This window comes from Lissotriton vulgaris, unplaced genomic scaffold (assembly GCF_964263255.1).
Source record: "Lissotriton vulgaris unplaced genomic scaffold, aLisVul1.2 SCAFFOLD_1386, whole genome shotgun sequence".
In the NCBI taxonomy this organism is placed as follows: Eukaryota; Metazoa; Chordata; class Amphibia; order Caudata; family Salamandridae; genus Lissotriton; species Lissotriton vulgaris.
In genome coordinates this window covers 37,528-52,994 of record NW_028244137.1, presented here as the reverse complement: position 1 = coordinate 52,994, position 15,467 = coordinate 37,528, and the positions used below count along the sequence as shown (strand labels likewise).

Here is a 15,467-nt window from a genome sequence, read left to right as displayed (position 1 = left end):
GCTTTATCACTGCACTGGGTGTTCAAAGCGCTTTTCTCGTAAGGCGACCCTTGTACAGCATCAAATCGTACACACAAGATAGAGACCTCATCACTGTACTGTGTGTTCAAAAACCTTTTCTCAGAAGACAACCCTTGTACTGCATCAAAGAACACACACAGTAGAGAGGCCTTATCTATGCATTAGGTGTTCCAAGCGCTTTGCTTATCAGGGATCCCTTGTACGGCATCAAAGCATACACACATGAGAGAAGCCTTTTCACTGCACTGTGTGCGAGAAGAGCTTAAATCAAAAGTCAAGTCTCGTAACACCAAACACACTGGAGAGAAATCTTAACACTGCAAAGTGTCTTCCAAGCGCTTTTCTCAGAAAGAAAGTCCATGTACGGCATCAAAGTGCACACACAGGAAAGAGGCCTTATCACTGCACCGTGTGTGATAAGAGCTTTACTGGTAAGGCACATATGCAACGGCACCAAATAATACACACTAAACTGAACCCTATCACTGCACAGTTTATGCCAGGAACTTCACTCAAAATGAACGTTTCTACAACATCAATAAATACAAACTAGATCCATTTTCACTGTAACAATCTTATGTCCTGCTTACCCCAAAGTAAGTTTTACTGGAATGTTGTAACTTAGCAAGGCCTTATAGTCAGCCGCAACGCTATCACACCGTCTTACAAAACACACACTAAACTACTACTTACACGTCACAACACCTTTTAGCTCACAGCTAAGGCTCTCAGCACAGCCCCCTATTCGCAGATGCCAAAGTCCCTACTCGCCTCTTGGAACGGACTTGCGTCCATCTTCAGCCCAGGTGCTGCTCGCTCTTTGTGGTGCGTGATTACCGCTGGAGCTGCAGAAAGAAACGTGGGCTCTTTTCCCTTCCCATCATACCTTTTATCACATATGTTTAAGAGTTAATAGTTGAACTGTGTTTATTGCAGATGTATGTAGACCTCTTTACCTCAATAAATCCTGCTGTATCTTGCATTACAATGGGTTCGAGTCAGCATTCTGTGCATTTAAGATCCCCTCCTAGAGGGCGCGCATTTATTTTTGTGTCACTCTGTAAGCTCTACAGTGCTCAGGCTTCGGTAGTGAAGAGTGCTGCCGCAACCAACTGGAAAGCAGCTAATCCACTGAGCAGCCCTTATCTCTGAGTGCCGCCAGGTATAACTTGATTTACCTCTTGTAAGGAGTAAGTACTGTGTCCAGACTGATTTTTTAAATTTCTTTTTTCATCCCAGTTCTTTTTTGCTATCTCATTTGAAGAATGCAAAATACAACAAGACTTAGGGCAGGATGTACTAGCATCAGGAATACCGATTTCCTATTTGCGATTCTCTATGAGTCGCAATTTGGAAATCGGAATTCCTAATGTATGAAAGCAACTCTTTTGAGTTCTATTAGCGATTGCTAGCGAGATTCAAATAGACCTACCTCATGCATATTAGTGAGGTAGGTCGCAATTTGATACCCATTAGGAATCACAACCATCACAGAGATGGCAGCCTGTTACGGTCAGCAGACCACCATGTCTATGATTGGGTTTTACTAAAGCAGTCTGTTTATTTTTTTTTAATGCAGTTCGTTTTCCTTAAAGGATAATGGGATGCATTTGAAAAGAAAAAAAATAAGCTTTTTCGTTAAATTTTTTAAGAGTAGACAGTGAGGTCCGTGGGACAGCCGCCTGCTCTTAAAAATATTTGTTTTCCATTCTTCAAACGACCCGCACCTATTTGCAAATGTGTTACCACATCTTTCAGGGAGTCAGTAAAACTTGACCTTAATTTGGTCGCAAAACTTTCATACAGCCCATTCAGATTCAGTAATTGTAAGAAATGCCGTGAACACGCCCCTTTTAAATACCAAATCTCAAACACTAATTGCAAGTAGGTAGCGTGTTACTGAATCACAATTTGTATTTGGTACATTTGTAAAAGCATTTTTGCAGTTGGACGTTTCCGACTTCAAAAATGCTTTGCACAAGGGGCCCCTAATGATTTACTCCCCCAGCAGGAGAACTAGCCAATAGGGCACTAAACTAATGGTGCAGCGCCAGCTTTGCACGTGTGCAGCAACAGCGGTGGCATGAGCACCGGCACAGGTTTTTTAAAAACAAATGAATCACTGCAAGCATTCATTTATTTGTGCTCCTCATGATTGAAGATGTCTCTTTCCGCCTTAGGCTTGGAGATAATATTTTGTTTGAAGTCCATGTTTGTGTTTTCCCAGCGGACGGCAGATGCTCCTGCTGTTCTTGGTCCATTCATCACACACTCCTGCTGGTGCGTGCTGACTCTTCATGCTTCTGTGCACTTCATCAATGGTGCAGCAGGTGCAGTGGCACAGGGGCCCAGGACTGCGAGGGGCCCGTTGACCCTGTAAATTACTGTATATTAGCTGCCCAACAACAGTCAAATAGGTGATTTCCTTTGCTTGCACCTGAGCTCATGGCGTCCTGGTCTTTCCACCAGTATGCATAAACCCGAGCTGGACGTTCCTGCTAGCACTGATGGAGGGTTTTACGTTTTGGAAGGAGAGTCGATCTCCCAGGACCATGCTCAGATAAAATGATCATTATTACGAGTCACTGCAGTGCCGACGCCTGAGCAGCAGGAACCCTTCGTCTACCTCTTCTTGGTTCATGTGGGACTTCATTCTGCCTGAAATAAGGTTCCTGTATGTTTCATTGAACAACACAGTTTGCTTCCTAAACGCAACGGCAAAGTTAGATTTTAGTGGGATGAACAGCACATAGGATTCTACCTGCATGTGTTTTGGAAATACAAACAGACACACACACGCATCAACCCTTTTAAGAATATCCACACCTTATGTCGATTATACTCCACTCCACGTGTTGTATAGCATTCCCCATCATAGGGAGGGGACGCCTTCACAAAAGAAGGGTCGAGGACGTGTTGCATCTTAAAAGGCTTCAAGTCTGTGCTCTGCGTGCTGCAGATGTCCGCAGTGGATGCCTTAACCATCTGCGCTACCTTACATGCTTACTAAGACACAGGAACAACTGTGTATGTATGTCAATTGTAACTGAGGATCAACAAACGTTTTGGTTTAGAGGATCGCCTAAACCTTTTTGTTTAGTAATTACAAGCACTTTCTTTCTGTGGCACTTTGCATTTCATGTTCACTGTGCTGCGGCTCACCATTACCAGTCCAACGAATTCAAAATGCAATTGAGAATTGGTTTCAGGTTGCAGGTTGCAGGCTCCACTCATCCTCCACCGTTCCACAAGCAGGTAGTTTGGATCTTCCATTTATTTAAGGCAATTCCTGAAATATCAGAAATAGCTGTATAGTCCAGAAAAATGTTTCACACTCTCAGGGGATTCCTTTCTTTTCTTGTCCAACTCCTCTCTGCTGTTTTTTTATTTTTATTCTTATTTTATTAACATTTTAAAGATCACACGTGCACATTTGACCACCTCGTAGTCCCACTGCACAACATAGTTCTTGTATGATACAGAAAGTAGTACAAAGCATTCAGTGGTAAGTGGCGCTCTTCAGTATACCTTTCTGCTGCTTACAGTCATTCGATAGACCTCTCCCCACACATCTGCCCCAGAGGACCTGTCGTCCGTACATTCTTCAACTGCATACATTCGTTTGTCCTTTGCAGGGGTCTGGGGTTACCGCAGCCCCATTCCATAGCCCACCACGCTGCAGCCTGCAATCCTCTTTTAGTATCCTGTGTCCAGCATCGCCCCTCTGCGTGCCCTTCCTCCTCTGCATTTTTGCCTTTGTCCACTAAGTATGCCTTATAGAGGGCCCAGTAGTCCCTAGGGCGGTTCTGCACAGACTGAAGCTCATTAGAAGTGTCCAACTACTCATTACAGTATGCCATGTCCGAATGTCGATCCCCCAATTTTGGGGCAGGGCCACTTGCCCAGCGCATCACTACTCTGCGCTTAGCTCATAGTAGTCCAATAACTACTAGCTTCCTGACCGATTTTGCTCGGTCCTCATCGTATCACAATAAAGCTAGCATTGGTTCCATCTGTATAGTGAGGCTGTTCTAGCCGTCAATGCCTGGAAAACTCCCTCCCAGAATTGAAGTATCGCCGGAGAGTACCAAGCAGCATGTATAAACCCTTCTTCCTGCTCACTGCATCGCAGGCAGTTTGCAGATTCCCATAGGCCATATTGGTACAATCTTTCCAGCGTATAATACACACGGTTTATGTACTTAAAGTGTATCAACTGGTGTCCCCATTTAGAGATCCCTCCTTAGTTCTAGCGCAGCAGGACTGCCATACCTTACCTTCTATGGGCCTACCCAAGTTTCTCTGCTAGTCCGATCTTGCTTTAGTCACACGCTCACGACTGCAGAAGGCTCCAGCTGGGAACTGCGAGGCCCAGAAGGCAGTGGGCACACCGGAGGACAGCTTGCCCCATCCCCTAGCCACTGGGGGCTACATAGACCTCTCACGTGTCCCGCTCTGCGGTAGACGCTCGCGACTGCAGAAGGCTCCAGCTGAGAACTGCGAGGCCCAGAAGGCAGTGGGCGCACCGGAAGACAGCTTGCCCCTCCCCCTAGCCACCGGGGGCTACATAGACCTCTCCCGTCTCCCGCTCCGCGGGAGGCGCTCGCGACTGCAGAAGGCTCCAGCTGGGAACTGTGAGGCCCAGAAGGCAGTGGGTACACTGGAGGACAGCTTGCCCCTCCCCCTAGCCACCGGGGGCTACGTAGACCTCTCGCATCTCCCACTCTGCGGGAGACGCTCGCGACTGCAGAAGATCCAGCAGGGAACTGTGAAGCCCAGAAGGCAGTGGGCACACCGGAGGACAGCTTGCCCCTCCCCCTAGCCATCGGAAGGACATAAGCTTTTGGACCCTCCTGCTGCGCGGGACGCACGCGGGCGGGCGCCGGGCTGAGCCCGGGCAAAGGGTGGGCTGTCTGTGGCCGTCAGGGGCCAGAGGAGGCTTGGCTGGGCCACCCCCCTTGTTATCGCCTCAAGAAGGTACTGTTGACATTATACAAGTGCCTTAATAGCACGAGAACCTTAGTAATGGGGAAGAGAAAATGTATGGAGGGAGGGGGTGAGGGCCCAAATGTACTGACAAAGGGGAAGAAGTCAAAAAAGTCTTAGAAAGTAGCAAAGCATGCAGGGGGGAACTGTGTTATGGACCGTATTGACGAGCTAATCGAGGAATGTGGAGCAATACTTACAACCAACCACCTCCCTAATCAGAAGCCAGAAAGTGGATGTAAGGGCCCCGTGGAAGTACTAAGGGGGGGGATTAAACAAGGCCCAATAGTGGTCCCTGACATGTTCCTAGGGAGAAAACAAGGTGACAGAGTTCTAGATCAAGGGAATGCTGAGGGGGGAAATGAGATCAGTAATTCTGTAATAGAACATAGAGCAATATGCCCCCTTGTGGTTGATCCAATTATTATTTGTAAAAATAGGTTTTCAGCCCTAGCAAATACTGATAGCTGTAGTTCTACGGTTGATGGTGAAGGAGCCCAACCCAGTGCATGTGAGATTGTTGTTCCCCAAGGAGCTAGTGAATCAACACTGGGGGGACTTCTTGACTTTCTCGTTCCCACTAAGGAAAACAGCACTGCCCTGACCATTGTGGTCAAACAATTATGTAAACTGGTTGAGATTGAAAGCCTTACCGCTTCAGTAAATAAAACCATATTAGGCCGAGGTCCCTGTTCTACTTGCATAGCAAATAAGAAAACAAATGGTATGCCTATAGATCAGGGCAATGTGGCAACTCAACGCACTGTGTCTCGCCCAAGCAGAGATAGTGTTTTGACCCAGGCTGGTGCTTTGTATAGCGAAGCGGCTAGGGCAAGGAAAGGGTTGTCGCAAGTCCCTTGCACTAATGTTGGCAAACAACCAATTGCAACGTTAGGGGAAACACAGCTAAGGGAAAGAAGTGGTGATTCCAAACTGAACGGTAGACATCGTGACCAAGCTAGCATGTCCAAACAAATTAACAATACAATTCCTACAATGGACAGAGGTAAACAACAACACCATGCCGATATGAATGAAACACCGAAAGTTTACTTGGTGAATGATCCAAAATTGGGCCCTGGCAGGGATTGAGAATTAAGTGAATCTCTAACTAATAAGGGTATTCATTGGATTAGGCACACCAGGGGTTGTCGATTAGTGATAAGAGATGATTTTGTTAGGGCACAAAGGCTTTCTACCCAAGGGGCAAAACCGACTGTATTATACTAGTTTTTAAACAGGCAAATATGGCAGAGAATTTAATACTGTTGGAATTTAGAAGTTGCTCCCCAGATTATTCTGCCATACAAATGAGATCTTCTCCCCCCCAACATTGCCTGGCTGAAACAGGAAAGCGAGCACTCGAAAGTGAACAAGGCTGTTCGGGCTTAGAGTCTAATGATTGACTACCAGATAAAGGTGACCAATCAGGCCTCTCAGTCTCTATCGTAGCGGAAAGTCCGAGCCTGCATGTAGATCTTAAACCAGGCATTCTTTGGACACCAGTAACCTTGTGCTTGTTGGAAGATCACGATAACCCCATGTCAGGTCACGTCCTAGAAGGCCCAAATTTAAATATGAACCCTAACCTCCCTGATGGCCTTGAGAAATTTGGTTCAATCTTATCTTGGAACGTCGCAGGATTGAACACGAAGATTCCAACCCCGGAATGGGCCTCGTTTATTAATCTGTATAATATCTGTCTATTCCAAGAAACCTGGCTACTTGAAGCACAGTATTTCCCGGGTTTTTTAAATTTCATCATACCCGCGGAAAAGGGCGAAAGAGGGCGCCCTTCAGGGGGTTTAGTTATCTGGATTAGGCAGGACTTAGAGTTAGTGTAAAGGTGCTCCCCTCAAACCACAGGGATATACAGATTGTTACCCTTAAGTATAGACCGGCTAAACCTGTAGATATCTACAATGTATATGCGAGGAGTACAGAGGGCAAAAGATACTCCACGCAATCATATATAATTGTAGCAGGGGATTTTAATACGACTTTTGAGCCGTTGTTAAGTGGCGACTGGAACCTCACAGATGAAGAAGATAAGCAGTGGGGAGTTTCTAAATTAGAATTGGAGCATGTAAAGATGTGGTCTGAGCTGACAATTCAGATTAATTCAATTTGCATGAATAAGGGGTTGAGGGCAACCAATGGCAGGACATCACAGGATAAGCTGGGTGCTACTACTTTCAAGAGCGGCCTACGGGAAAGTAGAATTGACTACATTTTAGTGAGTCTTGGAATGTGAAAATACATAGAGGATATGATGGTTGTTGATCGGTTGGAGAGCGATCACAATCCTATATGTATGTTCTTGTCTTATTGGAAGGCGCCTATGGCTGCCAGGGGAGCCAGGAGCATATAGATTTTATTTCAAGCAAGCTAGAGCAAGCAACAAGGGAGTTGGGGGTACATGCCAGTAGTGGTGGTACGGACTTAGATTTAGAATCTGGTACTAGGACACACGAAACATTGTTTAACCAATTAAAGGGTTTGTTTGTTAGACCATGCAAGGTGAATAAGGCACAAACTAACCGCTCTCCACACTGGTATTCCAAAGAATGTAGCAAGCACGTCATGATTTGGGTCAGGCTATAAAGTTTGGATCTAGTATCGCTGTACGCCTTGCAAGGGCAGCCTATAAAAGTGTAATATCCAAATCAAAGCGAGCCTGGGATGAGAAGAGGTGGCAAGAGCTCAAGGAAGCCAGCGCCCCCAAGAATTCCAAATGTTTTTGGAATATACTTAAGTGAGGTTGTGAGGGCCGACCTGAAAAGCCACAAAACTGGGTAGCCCAAGAAGAGTGGGTGGCTTATTTTAAGCCGCAATATGCAAAAAGTGTGGACCCAAGTACAAGTGTAGAGGTTATACGCACACCCTTTTCGGAAGATCCATTCAATATTGGGGATATAAATTGCGCCTTAGCTTCTGTGGATCCGGTGGGGTGAACAACACCGTATTTGGGCATTCTTCCGATATCCATTAATCAATCTTCCCCACTAATTAGCGAGATAAGAGTATAAATAAGAAACCGCCAGAACCAACCGCTCACTTCATCGGAGCAGCGTTGAGGGGAAGGCATGCGATTAGTCCATGCAGTAACCGTGAGTAGGCTCAGAAGAACTAGGACTACCTTGGTGCATATATTACCTTGTGCTTTAAACAAACTAAAACCCACTATTGAATATTCTCTAGGTTGCTTTACTGAGCAGTAAGGAAGGATCCCCCCAATACCACGCATAGGCTCATGAGGTTATCAGACTGTGAACAATAAGTAAGCCTTCATTTAATCACCTTCTCCCTCTCTTCATCCATACCAGGGAGAGCATTTACATTGTAGATGTATGTCTGTGTGTTGCTTTGTATGTCTTTTTAATGTCTTTTTTACAGGGTCTTAGAACCTCATTTTGGGTTCTACCACTTACCCTCATGTACTAAGAAAACATTTTTCTTCCTTAGTTCCTGGACATTAGACCATTATGTTTATTATGTCTTTTCTTTACAGGTTCTCTTCAACGCCTATTGGGCGCAATTGAACTTACCTATACATAAAACATTGTTAGGTACATTAAACATTTATTTATTTTTTGTATATAACACTTTTACATTTCATGTGAGTAAGGTGAGGATAACGTGCATATCCTTGTCCTGAAGAAGGAGCCCTTGCGCTCCGAAACATGTTGACACTCTGAAACGGTTGTAATGTGGTATCGGGTTCTCCAGGCCTACATACTCCGCAGAATACCCTCTACACCATAAGAACTGTTGGCACGGAAACTAGAAAATGCAAAAGACAAATTTATTAAGACCCCATGGGGTGGTGGTACATTCCTACAGCACCCTTCGGCAATGCAAGAAGTATCACACCGAACATCGGTGCAAGTCCTTCTTTTATACAGTTTTACAGACATTAAAAGGTAGGCGGTACACAGTTACAGAGTTTTAGGTACATATAGGGTCATTTTTGGAACACAGCCAACTCATGGGAGGGGCTACAACACCACTGGTCAGTTTGGCAGAACATTCCTAAGTGATGACTGGTCAGTCTAAACTGCGCATGTGTGGGCTTGACCATTACTAAAAATAGCCTGTTGCTGGACAAACTCGAGTGGTCAGTGGTACAGAGGAAGGACAAAAGGGCATGCTGACCACGAGGCAACGCATTCTCTAAAATGGCCGCCGTTACATACAAAATGGCGTTTAACAACTATAGTCAAGATAAGGGAGTAATGTGTAGCAAAGCTTAACGCTAACCCGATCATTGTCAAATTACGACAGTAATACCCTAGTACGTATATCTACAACCCCACTCTGCACATTTTTAATAATACCAGCCGAGGACATAATAAATTATATTTTTTTCCTACGCGCCAGGTATTTTTTAAAACTCACTGTTTTCACCTCACTTCACTCACACTCTCTCCCTTAGAACACACTCCCTCACATAGTTCACTACTAAGTGCTCCTACGTAGTCGTGAGTCATAGCACGCCGCATCCCGTAGAGGGGTGCGAAGGCCCCGATGATGAAGCATGACACCAAGGGGCCTGTTGGTGTGTGAGGGGCATTTAAACAACACTGTGTGCTCCCCATCACTTTAGGGACCACTACCACTTTCTGAGTGGATTCCACTTTGTTTAATCATATTGCCAAGGGAGACTGAATCCACTGACTCTCTCTCTCCCCCCCCTGGTTATATCCAAGTTCTAGACAGCGCACAGCTGTGGGAGCCGCTTCCCATAAATGTAAACCTTTTTTGGACATACATAAACACTTTTATACACTACGTTGTAACATTCTGAACCTTCCCACCCTCCTAAAACCAACATGGAGGATGAACATGGACTGACCTTCAGTGAGGATGACATCGACCGAATTCTCGCTGATGTCAATCCTTTTGAAGGCCTTAGCAACAGTGACCCAAGCCCAGCGGTAGCAGACTGGGATGAGCTAATGAATACCAGAAAAACTCAAATAAGAACAGCCCTACATGGTCTATTGATGAGGGAATACCTAAGAAACAAAATAACCCCGCAGGGTTTATTGGTAAAGACTGAACCTTTCATTTTCCAGGATGACCTATTTTTTAAAAAAGCGTGGTCACTTATCTCGTGGCATTGCACCAGGGACTGGCTGGTCCTGATAGTTCAAACTGCCACAAGAAAATCTTTGGAACTAAAAGTAGAGATCCAAAAACTGGAAGTACAGTTAAAAGCTTTCATCTCACCAGCAGACATAAAGAAAGGGTTGGAAGAACTGAACCAACAAATGAAGGAGTTTGAGGCCACTTTAAAACAAAGTAAATTCAACAAATTAAAAAAGGATAAGGACCGCTTCACCCCTGAAAGAGCTTATCCATACACACGAGCAGACTATGTGATGAAAGAGAACGTGAGTGACACAGATAGTGTGAGCTCTGATGGCAGCACTTCAAGTACTAATTCAGGTGGTTTCCAACAAAGGAAACAGAGGGGAGGTTTTCGACAACAGAGATCTCAATTCCCCCGCCAGAGAGGTTGGCGAGGTTTCCAAGGACCTCAATTCAATCCCTACCAGAACCCTTTCCAGTTTCCACAATATCAATTTGTCCCTCCACAATTGGGACAGATGTACCCCCAATGGGTCCCGGAACAAACCAATGCACCCCAAAATGCTCAGCCTTTTTTATCCTGGGGCCAGGGACCGCGCAGAGGGAGGAACAAGAAGGGCAACAATGTCAACTGGCAACCCGCAGATGAAACAGACCCAAGGGTCCTGACGAGGAGCATGACGGCGAACCAAGCATCTACGAGCAAGAGGGGGACCTAGTAGTCAACATAACCCCATGGCCCCTCACTGAGTTGCAACAAAGGGTACTGAACAAAGGCTTAGGATACGTCCCTACCAACAAAGCTGACATTTTCCTACTGCATAAAGAAATGCAGGACTTCATAAGAACTATCAAATTAAGGGCCTTCTTCAAAGATAAGGAACCCTCTTTGGAGAACTCAGACACAGGGTTAAAACCTAGGTCGACTTTCACACCACTGGACAACCAACTCCCGGTGGAGGTGTTAGCATTTGAGAAAGCTATCATGCATGAACTAAAGAATTTGGACACCAAGCAAAGGGTGTTCCAGAATACTAGCAGACTGGAGAATGAGGCAATAAGGGAACTGAGACTTAATAAAAACTTAACCATAAAACCTGCGGACAAGGGTGGAGCGGTGGTTATTCAAACTACCACAGCCTATGATAGAGAATGCAGGAGACTCCTCTCGGACAGCAGGAACTATCAGGTCTTAGTTGAAGACCCTACCGAGTCCTTGCCAGTACAAATAGAGGGGATGATTGAGGAGGCCCTTGCGCATGACTGGCTAACCAAAAAAGAATCAGAATTCTTGGTTCAGAAAAATCCTCGTATCCCATATTTCTACACTATACCGAAAGTGCATAAGAATCTTGAGAACCCACCAGGACGCCCGATCGTGTCCGGCATCTCATCAATTCTGGAACCGTTATCTAAGTTTGCCGATGCTTTTCTGAGACCTCTTGTGCAGGCTACCGACACATATCTGAGAGATACAAAAGCGGTGCTGCAACTATTACAGAACCATTCTTTCGATCCTAACTCACAGATGCTTCTAAGCCTTGATGTAGAGAGCCTCTACACGAGCCTCCCACATGATGAGACACTACAGATCATTGAGGAAGTACTCCATTCCACCCATTGGAAATACCAAACTCCCCGTAGTGTAGTGATGGAATGTATCTCGCTAGCGCTTACAAAAACCTTTTTTGAGTATGAAGGCACTTTGTTTTGGCAAAGCCATGGTACCAGCATGGTGAGCACATTTGCCCCTAGTCTGGCGGGACTATATGTCCATCACCTGGAATCTTCCAAGATTCTCCACCCCAGCAACCCCTTCAGGGGGAGGATCCATACATGGCGACGATATATTGACGACATCTTGGTGATCTGGGAGGGGGGTGAGAATTCAATCTCTGAGTTCATGCATTGGCTCAACGACCAGAACACATTCCTTAAATTCACCCACCAAATGTCGAACAGTACTATGGTTGTTCTGGATCTTAATATCTATCACGAGGCAGGCTTCTTGAAAACAGAGACCCACTTTAAACCCACGGCCAGGAATTGTCTCCTCAGGTTTGACAGTTTTCACCCACGTCACCTGAGGGAGAATCTACCATACGGGCAGTTCCTCCGCCTACGCCGGAACTGCAGTGACATTGCAAAATATAAAAGTCAGGCGAAGGATCTCAGCAAAAAACTGAGACAAAGAAAATACCCTGACCCAGTGATCCGCAAGGCTATGAAGAGAGCCAGGAATAACAACCGTGAAGCTCTCTTGGAAGACAACCCGAAAAAAGATGACCAAGTAAGTAGAACAGTCTGTGTTACCACATATAGCCCAGTAACCAACCAAGTTGCCAAACTGGTCAACAAACATTGGCGCATACTTACAAGTGGTACTCTGTCACTGGAGAAACCACTGTTTGCCCACAGACGTGGTAGGAATCTTAAAGACATGCTTGTCCATACAAGAGCCCCTCCACACAAAGAACAAGCATTTGCAATGCAATAGGTCTCGCATTTGCAAAAGTTTGAGCTATTGGCATTGTAAATGATAAACCTTTTTATCTATGTGTTTGTTTTGAAAACAGATAAATAAATGGCAGTCATTTACAATGCTAATAGCTTAAACTCTCGCATTGTAAATGACAATGCCTTTTATTTATGTTTTTAAAAAGAAACATAAATAAAACACATTATCATTTATAATACCAACAGCCGAAGTGTTTGTGCCGCAGTGGGTCAGTGGCAGACCGTCCTGATTGTTGCTGTGTGTCTTTCTTTCTATCTTCCAGTCTCTTCTCTGTGTGCCCCTGTCTGCCTCTGCCACTGAGACAGAATAATATTGTGTGTCTGCCTTTCTATCATCCTGCCCCTTCCATGACATTGTGACCCTGCCCGCCTGTGTCACAGAGTCACATTGTTCTTGTCTGGTCAGTGTGTCCATGACTTTCTGATGCTGCCTGCCTCTGACTGTTGTTGTGTCTGCCTTTCCATCTTCCTGTCTTTTCTCGGACTATGTGACCCTGTCGGTCTCTGCCTGTCACAGAGTCAGATTATTGTTTTGTCAGCCTGCGTGTCTGTTTTATGACTGTGCGTCCCTCTCTGGCATTGAGGCAGATTGTTGTTTTGTGTCGCCCTTCTGTCTCCCCCCCTCTTCTATGACACTGTGATCCTGCCTGCCTGCTGCATAAGAAGCTTGCGCAGGAGAGGCCCCGCGACGGGCCCTCTCCTCCAGCCCAGTTACAGGAAACATAAGCGAGTTTGATATTTAATCACTTAATTTACGGAAATTGCAGTCTGTTCGTCATATTCGAAATGTAAGTTACGAGTCTCCGAATACAAAGTTGCCTGGCTAATTTAGGCCTGCATGGCACACTCTGTGAGGTCTGTCATGGGATATAGTGGGGGAGATGCATTGAGGCAGCAAACAAAAAAATAAGAGCAGGTTTGGAAAAAGACCTTGCTTAAAATATCATAACGAGTCCACCCTCCCCTGCGAAAGAGGGAGACGGTGACTGTTGTTTAACGTAATAGTAAACTTGTTACTGGATTCTGTCTACTCGCATGAATGAGGCCGAGGTGGGCGCCTTCCTCCTGCTGACGGTTTTACATTCCTCGTGCAGCTGAAAAGCTGTGGGGCTCAATTTACAGCCAAAGGGCTAATGAGCTACTGTGCCCCGCAGAAGGCCAGCGGGGCGCCTGCCAGCTCTCCGTGTCCCGCCATGACGGACGGCCAAGCAGCCCTGGGCTTTTCTAGTTACTAGCATTAAGCATGCTTGTACTTGCAGCCACTAAAATGTGAAACTACAAGTTCCAGCCTACATGGAACTGCTATGTTGTCTGAAAACCTAAGAATGACTGAAAGGAGGTTACAGATGCCAACCGAACCACCAGCTGTCTGTTCTCTTAAGTGCTCTCAATGCCCTCGCTTTTGTTAAAGAGCAAATATCTGAAAAGGACTAGCATTGGCGCGCATGAGCGGCGGACTCCTAAACAAAGCTTTAGGCCCCTGTAAAATGGCCTTCATCCCACCAAAGTCTTTTGAATGAGTGTCTGTATACTTGTCTCTGGGTGTTTGCCTGCGTGTTTGCTATGTTTGTGTGTGTGTGTGTGTGTGTGTGTGTGTGTGTGTGTGTGAGAGAGTGAGAAAAGCGAGTGAAAGAGGGAGAATCCAGACACAAGGGAGGTATTTTAAAGGACATTCTGGGAATGCTTGTGTGAGCATTGCTGATTGTTTCTGTGATTGCGCACTTAAGAATATATAAGTAATCGGCCACATAGTAGAAGTGTCTTGTATGTCTTGTCCTTAGCCCCGCCCCTAGCCCCGCCCACTTGCTACACTCGTAGCTCATTGTAAGAGTACCTGCACTTATTTTTTCCGATTTAAAGCACAGCATATGCGGGTGTTATTCTCCAGGCGGTGGCTCCGAGTGTAGATAGCAAGTGCCCAGAACCAAGCTTACAGACTTCCCCCGTATTATTGCGGCCGGTCGCGCTCTGTTCTGAAATTGACGAAGAGTGGAGCAGACGTGGAGCAGACTTGGAGGCTATGACACGCGGAGCGCGTTCTGAATTAGTGCGGGGAACCTCCAGCGGTCAGCTAACTGCACCGAGCACCCGAGCAAAGTGCGTTCTCGCGGCTGCGCTGAAAGGCAAACTAATGGATCACAAATTTACAGCAGCACGAAGGTTTAACATTAGGGATCTATCCTAGTGTTAAACGTTCCATGCTGAATATACATGAAACTGGCAAAATTACTACAGCGAAGAAATGCACTTATCTGTCTGCTGAAGAAGCAGCTAAGAAAGAGGGGTATAAAGAGTCCCGGGGGCTGCACTAACCCATCTTCTCCTGAGCAAGCGGTCATGTTTTTCATTTGTTTCACTAAAGTGCTGTGTCCCATTCTTTTTCCCATGAATACCCACAGCAGCCTTATCCACCCTCCCATTCTTCGTTGGTGGTCACTCGAGTCCCCAGGGAGCGTCCTTCTCATCATTCCTGTTGTGTTCGCGCTGCTGGAGTCGGACTGGCGGTGAGTTCAACCCCCGCCTACAATGCCCAGCCGCCCGGCCGGCCAGCCAATTGCATCGCGGCCCGGCCGGAAGTCCCGCCTCCTCGAGCACCCGAGAAAGGAGAGGAAAAGTCTTCCCGCTGCCCGGGGCTCCCGTGAGCTTCGGAGAGCCCCGGAGCCGCCTGCGCAGAGGAGTAGCTTTTGTCCCGTGGCCCCGGAGAAGAGCTGCAGAGCCGAGGAGTCACACCGGGAGCAAAGAGAAGTGCTGCGGAAAGAGCCCCGAGGAGCGGGAGCTCTCGTGTAGCCCCCGCCAGCAGAGCCCGGTGAGTGTTGTCAGGTGGGGGAGAGAGCTGCAGCGGGGAGGGG

The 15,467-nt window shown here is 46.3% G+C and overlaps 1 protein-coding gene across 1 annotated transcript in view; it reads left to right on the top strand.

Moving 5' to 3' along the window:
- Positions 1–346, top strand: part of LOC147668135 (uncharacterized) — an 83,441-nt gene extending 83,095 nt beyond the window's left edge. The window contains exon 4 of the mRNA XM_086948755.1: positions 187–346. Within this exon, the coding sequence (XP_086804881.1) occupies positions 187–247 (61 nt within the window). The 3' untranslated portion in view covers positions 248–346. The remainder of the gene's footprint in view (positions 1–186) is intronic.
- Positions 347–15,467: the final 15,121 nt, after the last annotated feature.